We start from the raw sequence: 12,722 nt of genomic DNA on the forward strand, positions 1-12,722 counted from the left end.
GACAAACACTGTATGAGCTTTCTTATATGTGGAATCTAAGGAAAAAAAGCAAAATAAAAAAGCAAATAAACAAAAACCCAAGCTCATATATACAGAGAACAGACTAGGGGTTTCCAGACGTGGTGGGTGGGGGATGGGGGAAATGGGTAAACTCTCTTTTTAGTTTAAATAAATTGCTTAATTTTTACAATTAATAAAATAAATACATAAAAATAAATTGTGATACTTGGATTAAAAACATGACTCATGTAATTTATATGTTTTCATTTAAAAACAGATTTTTAATAAAAGCAGATATATATTTCTATATTGGTTACATTAATAAAATTCCTTAACAAAATGTAAATAGATAATTTAGATCTTAAAGCTATGTGGGGCTGAAAGATTAACTGACTTCCATTGAGCTTCCAGTAAAAACACAAAATATCAGGTTACGCTGGTAACGAGCTATCATCTCCCACTTTCTGTTCTTCTACAGAGTGGAAAAGAAAGATGAAGTTCTTGCCTCTTCAATTTTTCAGTAATTTCTCACTTTTTCGGAGATTCATTCCTTCAGAGGTAGAAAGTGGTTTAGCAACATATGCAGACACAGCTAATATTTTAAAGAAATGTGTCCTCTCTTTAATGGTCCTGACAAACATACACCCTAACTGCCTTCAGTGAGTTTTCTCACATGACTTTTAACAAAACTTCATCAGCCTAAGTCTTCAATAGCTTCGATTTATTGTGCTGCTTACATATGTAAGTTTAATTCCCTACATCCACATAGCAGCAAACCCTTTTTCTTCAGCTGTTAAGAACTAACTTCAATAGTTTAAGCACCATGCTAACACACCAGAGTCTGTCTTGTGGAATATTTTCTCTCCAGCACCTATACAGAGTATAGGGAAATTTTATTAAAATTTAAAACCCTGGAAGGGTTACATGAATCTGTTGTTTTGAATACCATGAAGTATATCAAAATCCAGAGCCCATAATATCTTTAAGCTTTAATATAAGATCAGTTTGTTTTACAATATTAGGTTTGAAAATATTTTAAAGCACTTTTTAAAACATTTTTCTCATCTCTTTTGATTCAAAGTAAGCCAAATAATGATCATAAATAATTTGTGTATTTTAAGTTTTACATATATAACATCTTTTTATATAACTAAACCTGTACCTTTAAAGACTGAGTTTTCTTTCATTCAGATTAGAACGTAGCTACCTAAATTCCAAAAGGATGTTAGTTATATCTACAGCTCATAAACAGCTTGTCAATCACTGATACAATTCAAAAACTCCATGCATATTCATTGCTGCATTCATTTTTAAACAAATATTGCAAAATATTACACACAGTGTAAGCAACGTCACCTAAATGCTAAAACACCCTGTAAATATCAATTCTTAATGGTAGGTTCCTTGTCTATCATTAAAATAAATATCAGCTTCTTGTCCACTTTCAATTTTGTTGAACGCCATCATATAAATTAGCTATAATGATACAAAATACCCTATATTTTTTCTATCATTTCTCAATTTTTCTTCCATCCCCTAAATACTCATAATTTATTTGAAAATTAAATGTAAGAACTGTTTACAGACCTCCATCCATCTTTCTGGAGATAACTGAAGGCTCCATCGACAACACTTGCAAAGAACTGCCCTCCCGTGATGAAGAGGGTATTAATGGTGACTAATCGACCTCTTAAATTGGGGGGTGAGACCTCAGCGATGTACACTGGCACTGTCATAGAAGCAATGCCTATAAAGGAACAATAAAAAGTAAACATTAGACATTTATCCAAGATTTCTGTTGTCATAGATATTAAGACAGATTAAGACATACACACACATATACGGGCTTAGTTTTCTACTTTAAACAAAGGTTTACCACATAGTTAAAGATTCTGTTTATAAGTAGTGACTACTGCAGATAAGATGTGAGATACCAATCTCTGAGTATCATTTTTCATATTATCACTTGAAAGCCTACGAACGAAAGTACCCCTAGAGATCTCAGATAACTTTAGAATGCATGTCAGTATGCTTTATAACTTTTTGAAAACTAAAAATAGGAAAATGCTCTCTAGATAGAATATAATTATTGAAATATTGTTGGTCCATATGGAAATGTAATCAGACAACGGTGAGAATAAAAAATTATCCCAAAATACATATTAACTATTCAAAGTCATCATTTCCAGTAGACACACCAAAACTCGTAATTGGTTTACTAATTAGATGTCTATACATTAAATCACCTTACTCAACTGGCTAGATGTACATTTCAGAAACAGCTTACAATGGATAGTAACTTGGGAATTTACAGTCTTCAAAAACAGATGATCTTAACCATAAAATAGATGGTTTTGTGGATAATGTGTATTTGGTTATATACGCTTTAAACTTTTTTCTATATAAAATTAATACAGCATAATTTTTGGTGGCAATTCTCAAACTTCATGGATCACTAGAATCACTTGTGTGTCTTTTTTTAAAAATGAAGATGCTACAGATTCAATGCAATCCCTATCAAACTACCAATGGCATTTTTCTCAGAACTAGAACCAAAAAAATTCACAATTTGTATGGAAACACAAAAGACCCCAAATGGCCAAAGCAATCTTGAGAAAGAAAAACGGAGCTGGTGGATTCAGGCTCCCTGACTTCAGACTATACTACAAAGCTACAGTAATCAAGGCAGTATGGTACTGGCACAAAAACAGAAATATAGATCAATGGAACAAGATAGAAAGCCCAGAGATAAATCCACGCACATATGGTCATCTTATCTTTGATAAAGGAGGCAAGAGTATAAAATGGAGAAAAGACAGCCTCTTCAATAAGTGGTGCTGGGAAAACTGGACAGCTACATGTAAAAGAATGAAATTAGAACACTCCTTAACACCATACACAAAAGTAAACTCAAAATGGATTAAAGACCTAAATGTAAGGCCAGACACTATAAAACTCTTAGAGGAAAACATAGACAGAACACTCTATGACATAAATCATAGCAAGATCCTTTTTGACCCACCTCCTAGAGAAATGAAAATAAAAACAAAAATAAACCAATGGGACCTAATGAAACTTAAAAGCTTTTGCACAGCAAAGGAAACTGTAAACAAGATGAAATGACAACCCTCAGAATGGGAGAAAATATTTGCAAATGAAGCAAGTAACAAAGGGTTAATCTCCAAAATATACAAGCAGCTCATGCAGCTCAATATCAAAAAAACAAACAACCCAATCCAAAAATGGGCAGAAGACCTAAATAGACATTTCTCCAAAGAAGATATACAGATTGCCAACAAACACATGAAAGGATGCTCAACATCACTAATCATTAGAGAAATGCAAATCAAAACTACAATGAGGTATCACCTCACACCAGTCAGAATGGCCATCATCAAAAACTCTACAAACAATAAATGCTGGAGAGGGTGTGGCGAAAAGGGAACCCTTTTGCACTGTTGGTGGGAATGTAAATTGATATAGCCACTATGGAGAACAGTATGCAGGTTTCTTAAAAAACTAAAAATAGAACTAGCATACAACCCAGCAATCGCACTACCGGGCATATGCCCTGAGAAAATCGTAACTGAAAAAAAGTCATTTACCATAATGTTCATTGCAGCACTATTTACAATAGCCAGGACATGGAAGCAACCTAAGTGTCCATCGACAGATGAATGGATAAAGAAGATATGGCACATATATAAAATGGAATATTACTCAGCAATAAAAAGAAATGAAATTGAGTTATTTGTAGTGAGGTGGATGGACCTAGAGACTGTTATACAGAATGAAGTAAGTCAGAAAGAGAAAACAAATACCATATGCTAACACATATATATGGAATCTAAAAAAAAAATCGTTCTGAAGAAGCTAGGGGCAGGACAGGAATAAAGACATAGACGTAGAGAATGGACTTGAGGACATGGGGAGAGGGAAGGGTAAGCTGGGAGGAAGAGAGAGAGTGGCATGGACATATATGCACTACAAATTATATAGAAATGTAAAATAGATCGCTAGTGGGAAGCAGCTGAATAGCACAGGGAGATCAACTCGGTGCTTTGCGTCCACCTAGATGGGTGGGATAGGGAGGGTTGGAGGGAGGGAGACGCAAGAGGGAGGAGATATGGGGATATATGTATACGGATAGCTGATTCACTTTGTTATGCAGCAGAAAGTAACACACCATTGTAAAGCAATTATACTCCAATAAAGATGTTTTAAAAATAAATAAGTAAATAAATAAATAAATAAAAATAAAATAAAATGCAGATGCATTCACCTCACCCACCCAAATCTATTAAGTAGAAAACTACAGAGGTGGGAGATGAGCCTGTCTTTTAAAAATCCTACAAGTGATCCTGATGCTCACCACATATTTAAAAAACTACAGTTCTATGGTATACAACTTTGAGCCAATCCTAAATTATTTCTTAAGAGAAAATCTTTGCCCTGCTGGCCATATCTAGCTCACTTTCCAGTGGCACTTCCAATTTCCAGATATGTCTGGTTATTTAACATAAATCTAACATCTAATCAACAGTCAGCAAAAGCACAGTGAAAAAAAGGATTATCTACAGTAATTAAATCTTTTTATATTTGTAGATACTATAAACAGATACCCAGTTTAAGCAAGAACATCAATGGGTTGCATAATAGACCCATGTAGAATTGTTTTTAATGAATTGATCTTTACGATGTCAAAAAATAGCCTGCTGCTGGGCTTCCCTGGTGGCGCAGTGGTTGAGAGTCTGCCTGCTGATGCAGGGGACGCGGGTTCGTGCCCCGGTCCGGGAAGATCCCACATGCCATGGAGCGGCTGGGTCCGTGAGCCACAGCCGCTGAGCCTGCGCATCCGGAGCCTGTGCTCCACAATGCGAGAGGCCACAACAGTGAGAGGCCCGCGTACCGCAAAAAATAATAATAATAAAATAAAATTTAAAAATAGCCTGCTGCTATTGGAGGTATCAGCACTAAGAAATCCTGTGGCTGTGTTTTCTGTACAAGGGCTGAAAAGTTGCCATTTACCATTTACCACATTCCGACAAAGGAGAAACTCCTCTCTAGTCTCAGCAGCTGCAATAGTTGTGTTTCTCAATAACTGACTTCTGTTTGTTTATGGGCACTATAAATCACATAGCCACCTTTTATCTCCCTTTCTATGTAGAAGTTAGAGAGGCACACCTCTACCAAGTGTTTTGGACTCCATGGTATTTATTCTGTGAACTAAATTCCTTCCTGATGCCACAATCATCTCCAATTTCATCTATTTTAAATATTTTTTTGCTATATATTTGTTTGCTTTGTTCAAAGGTAGAACAAATAAACAGATCAAGAAGATTTATTTAAATAGTACATATATCTACTACTGGAATATTCACTGTATTGTTGTAAAACTACTGGTAAGCATTTATTGAGTTTGCACACAAGTCAGACCATTAAGTCTCAGAACTATATACTCTGTATTTTCTACCAATGTTATTTGCTACTGTAGTGCTTGTCGGTATATGGTGATGGTGAAAAAAATCATATGATTTTATGAGTTTCATAAAATAATAAGCAAATATTAGTAGACAAACTATGAATAGTCGTTATAAATGAATCATCACCTAAACTGCTGAAAGTTTCCATCTGACTGCTAATGAATTTAATAGCACAGACTACTCTAAATCGACTTTTATTTAACTTGGAAAGAGGAAACATTAGCTGCAAATGTTGACCTGTTAACTGTATATTCTTTTTAGTTCTTTTATGATTAGAACATCTCAATAAACTTTCAAAATCAGGTAACAGTAACTGATTAGATTTCTTTTTCTGCTTTGGTCTGGCTGTAATTCAGCTGCTCTCTTTGGCCAGAGATTTTTACTCAGCCACCTAGCAGGGGACTTGAGCATGGGAAATCAGCACTGTAGTTTTAGGCAGCACAAGCTTTTCACAAAGCCCTTAGATTTCACTTGATAGCAAACGCAGAGATGTCCTCAGGCCCTTATAAATGTTGATTATTAAAAATAAATACCAGAACATTGAAAAGTAAATGGCAAATGGAAAAGACTAAAAAACTATAAAAACTCACTGGATTTAGAGTTGGAAAGAATCCCAAAAGATCTGTCCAAGTGCTCACACTGACTTAATGCTGTTACAACTGCCTACATCCCATTAGATATTACAGATGCACTGATTATTTTATTTAATCGTCAGAACATCCCTATAAAGGACATATAATTATCCCCACTTTACAGAGAAGGACCTTACCCCAGGTCATACAGGTAAGTAGAAACAGAATTTGAATCAAAGATTCCAGAACTCAATTTTGAAAGCACTATGACTACAGTGACTGTCCCACAGAGGTGGGTAGGCTCCGGAAACAGTGGGTTTAAATTCCAGCCTTGCCACTTACCAGCTGGCTAAGTCTGGACAACTTATTTAACCTTTCTGGGTCTCTAGTTCATTTATAAATTGGAAGAATAAAAGTAACTCCTTCATAGGAGTTGAGATGATTCAATAAGTTAGTAGCATGAAAGAACTTAAAATTGTGCCTAGCACACAGAAAATAATCAATAATGTCAGCAGTTATTTTTATTATTACAATACCTCTACTTATGAGTATGCCAACTTTTCTGATTCAGTGTGACCTTGTTAGGTGCTGGGATTATCAAGATGAGAAGTAAACAAAAACACTGCCCCTGCTATAAAGGAAGCCACATACAGCCCTACTCACAAAAACATGCAATCAAATAATTTCAAAATACCATGGTAAGGGACACAGTGCAGCTACACATTGGTTTCTATTTTGAGGTGCTGACAATGATTAAGTGGTAGCTAGGAAGGACTGGGAAGACAATTCTGCAAAGAAGAGCACGGGCTTAAAAAATATGAAATCAATTTTCTCAGGGGTAAATAGAGTGTGAAGCAGAATATGTATGGAGATGAGAGACAGACAAAGCCCAAATCATGGAAGAAGTATCCTTTAATGAGCAAGTGCTCAACTAATACTTGATCTGAGCTGGGCACTGTGCTAACCACGAGGGATGAAGTGCTACAGGAGAGAGCACTTCATCCCTCGTGGAGCTTAGGATCTATTGTGCAAAATATGTGGGAACAAGTAATTCGATTTCAAGAGCAATGGGTCACATCAAAGGGACTGGGCCCAGCCTGAGGAGTCAGAGAAACCTTGGATGAGGAGGTTGGGGGGCAGGGTGGAGGGTGAGGAGGGTGAGGAGGGTGAGGAGGGTGAAAGATACTTTAGACAACCAGACCAGCTTAGACAAAGGCCTTGAGGCAGGAAGAAATGCATCCTGTTGAGGAAGGCACTATTTTTAGAGACATAAGCAGAGACCAACCAGAGTATACAGGATCTTAGAGGCCATTATTAAGGGCTTGGTACTCAGAAACCTTTGAACAGTGTAAAGGAGGAAAAGGCATGATCAGATTCATGTTTTTAAAGGATCATTCTGGTTGGAGTATGGAAAACGGATTGCTGGGGAACAAGGAGTTCAGTGGCAGCAGTAGATATGGAGTAAAATGGAGAGACTCTAGAAGTATGTATTCAGTATCGAGGCTGAAGAGAACGTGAATGGAACTGTGAAGGAGAGGAAAAATTTGAGGATGACGTTCAGATGTCCGGAATAAGCAACTAGAAGCACGATAGATACTTTGCATGAAGATATTAGAGGAGAAGCAAATTTGTGTGGAAGATAGTAAGGTCAAGTTTTAGACAGGCTGAGTCAGAGGTGCTCTGTGAAATATACAAGTAGAGAATAAGTAGAACACTCCACAAGTACGCTGGGAATACAGATTATTTACATGTAAATGTTCCCAGCCTCCTCTTTTCTCCTACCCAAATAGGAGCCTTTGCCAAACTAACTAACCTTTCCTTCCTCTCTCATCCTCAAGCAAGAATCTGGTGTTTGTCGCCTAGTTCTTGGGCTGTTATAATGCTAGGCAAAAAAGGATGAAGAAAACATGGGCCAAAGATCTGGTTTGTGAGAAGTTCAAATGAAAACAGACTGCAGGGAGTTGTGAGTGAGAGTCTCAGGCTCAGTATGGAAAAATGGGAGCCCATAACACAGGGACTGACTGAGGTTGGAGTGGGGGCGGGAGTGGATAAAAGATTTTTTGAAATATTGCTGAATTATAACCTCCATGCTATTATATTCTTCGAGACTCAAGTAAGGAGTAGTATTACTATTTAATTACTTTTAGTTGCTGGACTGTATTTCTTTAAATGCAATTCCAAACTGAGACTGGACTGGGCCCAGTGGAGTCTGGTAGTTATACAAATACCTGGAGCTCAAAAGATGGTTCTGTGTGGATGGTACATATAGCGGAAACCATGGGAAGGATGAGATTTCCCAGAAATGAAACCCGAGAAGAATGCCTAGAACTGAGTCCTGAAAAATTCCAATATTTAAGAAGGAAGAAAGAAAAGAAGTGACCAGCAAGCATCTACCTTACCCTTGAATACTATATTATTTTCTACAATCTTTTTATGTTACCATTTTGTATTTCATGTAAGGTCATCCTTTCAATAGGTAGGTGGGACAGGTATCATTCACTATCCCCTTAGGAAAGGTAAAGAACCCCAGCCTCAGAGGCAGACAATAAGAAGTTTTCATAAAGTCCCATAGCAAGTTAACATCAAAGTGGATCTCATAGACTCACATCCCCTAATCTTTGTAATGTGTCACTGGAAGACGGACTGCCATGCCTCTGTTTCAAATGTGACCCTTTGGAAATTTCTCAGGAACATTTTATTTTTGGCCCTATTACCTTAGTGAGCACGTATGAACTTCGAAGGGCAGAAGTCTGATCTCTTCCCTGCTCCTACTACCTGCTATGTGACTTACTGCCAGCAGGTGTCATGTTAAAGAGCTCAGATGAATTAGTAAGAAAAATGAGAACTGAATGTGATTTACTGTATAATTTCAAGCTAGACAAGTTTAAAGTCTCCTTTCATAAAACTGCCTTATGAAAATGGAGAACTATAAAAGAATGCCAATGATCAGGAAGAGTAGTAGTAGGCTTCATGTTCACTACTCACATTTGTCCAATATGCAAATGTTAAGCACAGGCCCTGATAACTCACTTTGCTGTCAATAAAACCACCTGGCAAGCCATCATTTGTGGATTTCTAAACATGATGTCTACTCTGGAAAAACCTTCAACATTAAGGCTATGTCACCCCAAAATCTCCTTTCCACTTTGGGGAAACAACAAAGCTCACTATTATGAAGGACAGTTAAGTAATATTGTATGAGATCCTGCAAATTAAGAACTAAGTGCTTCACAAATGGATGTAATTAATGATATTTAAAGTTTAGGAGTATTCTATAAAGAGCTTTTGATTTCTGCCCTATTCAAATCACTAATTAAATAAAATAAATATCTCATAAAGAAAGAACAAATTCTTAATTATCCATACTAAACTCATGAATTGAAATTAACGTAAAGAATGTAGTGGTACAAGTTCTTGTTAATAGCTTATTAGAGTAAATACAACCACAAAAACCTGTGTTGGTATTGTTTCTGAATATTTTTTAAAAGTTTGATTTCTAAGAAAATAAAGAGGTCTACATCAATGAAAACTCATTATCATGTTTAGCTTGAGGCGCCTCACCAGAACACTGTACCTCAGGTACTACAGCGCAACCCAATTCAACCATTCTCATACTGCCAAGCTGATTCACCATAAATGGCGCCATACTGATTCACCATAAATGGCACAAAATGCTCTTGAGCTCAAAAGTTGGCTTTCAGAATCTGCTGGAAGCCCTTTTAAAGCCCTGAGTCAGAAGTATAAATAATTTCATAACCAAATAGCATTAGAAAATCCTGTTGCGATGGGTAAATTCCCATGAATCACAGCAGCCTCTCAGCATGATAAGCCAGGCAGCAACAAATTAGCTTCTTAGAAGCACATGAAGCTACCTTTTAATAATAATGCTTCTTGAACAAGAATGATTATGAGGTCCTAATTTCATTTTGTAAATTATTGCTCTATGATCTCTAAAGAAAAAATTTAAATAAAAATAATCTGTCCAAACAAACAGTATCCCTCACTGTAGTTGTTTCAGTTCGGCTGTCCTGCCCAGGACTGGTATGTCTGCATTCTTCTAAATAATCAAGTATCTACATTTACCAGATTATTAACACCTTAGAATCCAGTTTTTGGTTTTGTTTCTTTTCTGAAAAATAAGGCTTAAGGCACATAAAAACTGCTGGGCAACTTCAAAGAGCAGTAAGCCGCAAAGTGATGAAAATATATACAACACCAAGTGCCTGTAACAGAAAAGCCAGGTTATGAGAAAGATTCTATCTATGGGGATAACTACCAAAGTTCATGTTCTACAGCATTAAAAACCTCCTAACGAGGCATTACAAACATATCACCATCATTTCAACTCAGTAAAGTCTCTCACAACCTAAATGCCCCCTTCCTTTTTTATTACTTGAGAATATTCTATTGATCTGCCAATGTCCTTTTTTACTGGTAACATCTCAGTAGAGCCTGTATCACATTGTTTCTCAAAGCAGGACTACAAGCTCTTTAATGGAATGTTCGTATCTCATGTACCTTCTGAACTATAATTGGTCTACGTGTCAAGCACAGACCTGGGCTTAACGGTTGTCGCTTAATACTATGGGATGCATACACAAAACCATATCCTTTTAAGTTAGTCTTAATAGATTGGTTTTATACTAAATATATTATTTATTAGGGAAAATTTGGAACTACAAGTAAGAAGTAAGGTAATTAAAAATCCCCTTTAAGCACACCATCCGTAGATAACCACTATTAAAATTTGGTTATAACTTGCAGTGTTTTTTTCATAAGTCTTTAAAGGTAACTTTAACCCATTATACTGCAAATATTTTCATTCTAACTATTCTTTTCCATTAAGGAGTTTCAAACTTCTTACATAAGCTAGGCAGGTACCATAAATATAGAAGCTGACTGAGCATAAGATATAAGGTAGAAAGCTGCTTACATAACAACTAAGGTACAATACACTATAGGCCAATGAAAACAGCCAAACAAAACACATCCCTGTGTAGCCATATACAACACTCTTGATACTGGTTTAGCACCCTTATAGTACAAAATCATTTTAAGTAACAGTATAACATTCCAGCATTCAGGTAAGGTGAAAAAAGAAGTGTTCCTGGAACACACAGATGTAACCAAGGAAGGAAAATAACAGAGAAGGAAAAAATTTCTTTATGGAGAGAGAGAGTAAATATAGAAATTACTAGATATGTAAGAAATTTCTTACAATACAGTTTCGAGGTTATAAGAGAAAGACAGCTGTACGAAATGCTACAAAAGCAGAAGCAGTATGCTTTTACACCTGACAAATGGAATGCACAAAGGTTAATAAGAAATCAATACCTTTTCATCAAGGGAGTGAATTTAGCAGACAGCAACGTAAGTGGTGCTTTGTCATATTTAGCTCTAAGTGACATCTAAGGACAACAACAATGTGGACCTAAACAGGAGCTAAAAGTCTGTGAATCGCTGTAGGAACAGATAAAATACTTAAGAAATATATACAGAGTAAGATAAGCTCAGGGCTAGAAGTTACCTATAGAAATATTCATCCAATAGATATAAAGGGTTGAGGAGTAAAATAGAAGGAACTGTTAAAGAAAATATTAAAGTAGCAAAATAATAAATGAACACACCATTCAAAAAATGTTTAAGCTGTTCTTCAATATGGGGTTGGGCCTTACCTAAAATGCAGGAAGAGAGCCAGGTGGAGGGAATTGGTTTAAGTAAAAAGATAACAGAATAGAATTAAACAGGGAAATGGGTAGGGTACAGAAGGGTTGCAAGAATGCTAAAAATTTAATAGCAGAATATATAAATAATTACATAAGTAAACACCATATTGGAGGCAGTAAATAATAGAGAATAAATATGTGTGAAATTTGAACCAGTGTGGAACATCAATTTGAGATGTTCTCCAAGAACGGAAAGCAGAAGTTCCAGTTCAAGATGGCAACCTAAGAAGACTCTGAACTCACCTCTTCTCACAGACACACCAAATCTACAGCTATTTATGGAACAATTTCCTCTGAAAAAAAACCTAAACACTGGCAGAGCAACTGCTTCACATCAGGCAAATGAGAGGCAAACTACATCCAGCACCCCAACTTTTAAGATGGGCACCTGAGAGATGAGCCCCCAAAACATCTAGCTTTGAAGACCAGCAGGACTCACACCCATGAGACCAACGAGGCTGGGATGAACTGAGGAATGGCTCCTAAAGGGCCAGTGCACAGACGCATCCACCCAGGTCCCAGTGGAGAAGCGGGACCTTTGAAAAGTGACCAGACTTTTTACGAAAGAGACTCATTTTCGACTTTTAAATAAAGTGTTGGTCTGAGGGGCAGGGGCCTCCTGGGATACTCTATGGATATGCGGGCTGGTGGGCGCCATTGTCCTGCTCTCTCTCTGCCTTGCTAAACCTGGCAGGCACCATCTCCCCACCACAGCACTTTATTTTCCCTTTCCCCCGGGTGCCATCTTTATGCTCCAGCCAGTGGGTGCCATCTTGCACACTGTCATCTGCCTTGCTAAAGCCAGTGGTACCATCTTTTTCTTTATTCTTTTTCTTTTGTTTCTTTTATTTTCCATTGTTTTCCTTTCCTCAGCAGGTGCCATCTTTGTACTCCCCCTCTGCCATGCTCCAGAGCTCCAGTATTTCCCAGAGGGAAACTTC

The 12,722-nt window shown here is 36.9% G+C and overlaps 1 protein-coding gene across 1 annotated transcript in view; it reads right to left on the reverse strand.

Moving 5' to 3' along the window:
- SLC2A13 (solute carrier family 2 member 13) overlaps window positions 1-12,722 on the reverse strand; it is a 433,421-nt gene that overhangs the window by 345,461 nt on the left and 75,238 nt on the right. Inside the window, exon 2 of the mRNA XM_004283474.3 lies at window positions 1,588-1,747. Coding sequence (XP_004283522.1) covers window positions 1,588-1,747 — 160 coding nt within the window. The remainder of the gene's footprint in view (window positions 1-1,587; window positions 1,748-12,722) is intronic.

This window comes from Orcinus orca, chromosome 11, assembly GCF_937001465.1.
Source record: "Orcinus orca chromosome 11, mOrcOrc1.1, whole genome shotgun sequence".
Taxonomy (NCBI): domain Eukaryota; kingdom Metazoa; phylum Chordata; class Mammalia; order Artiodactyla; family Delphinidae; genus Orcinus; species Orcinus orca.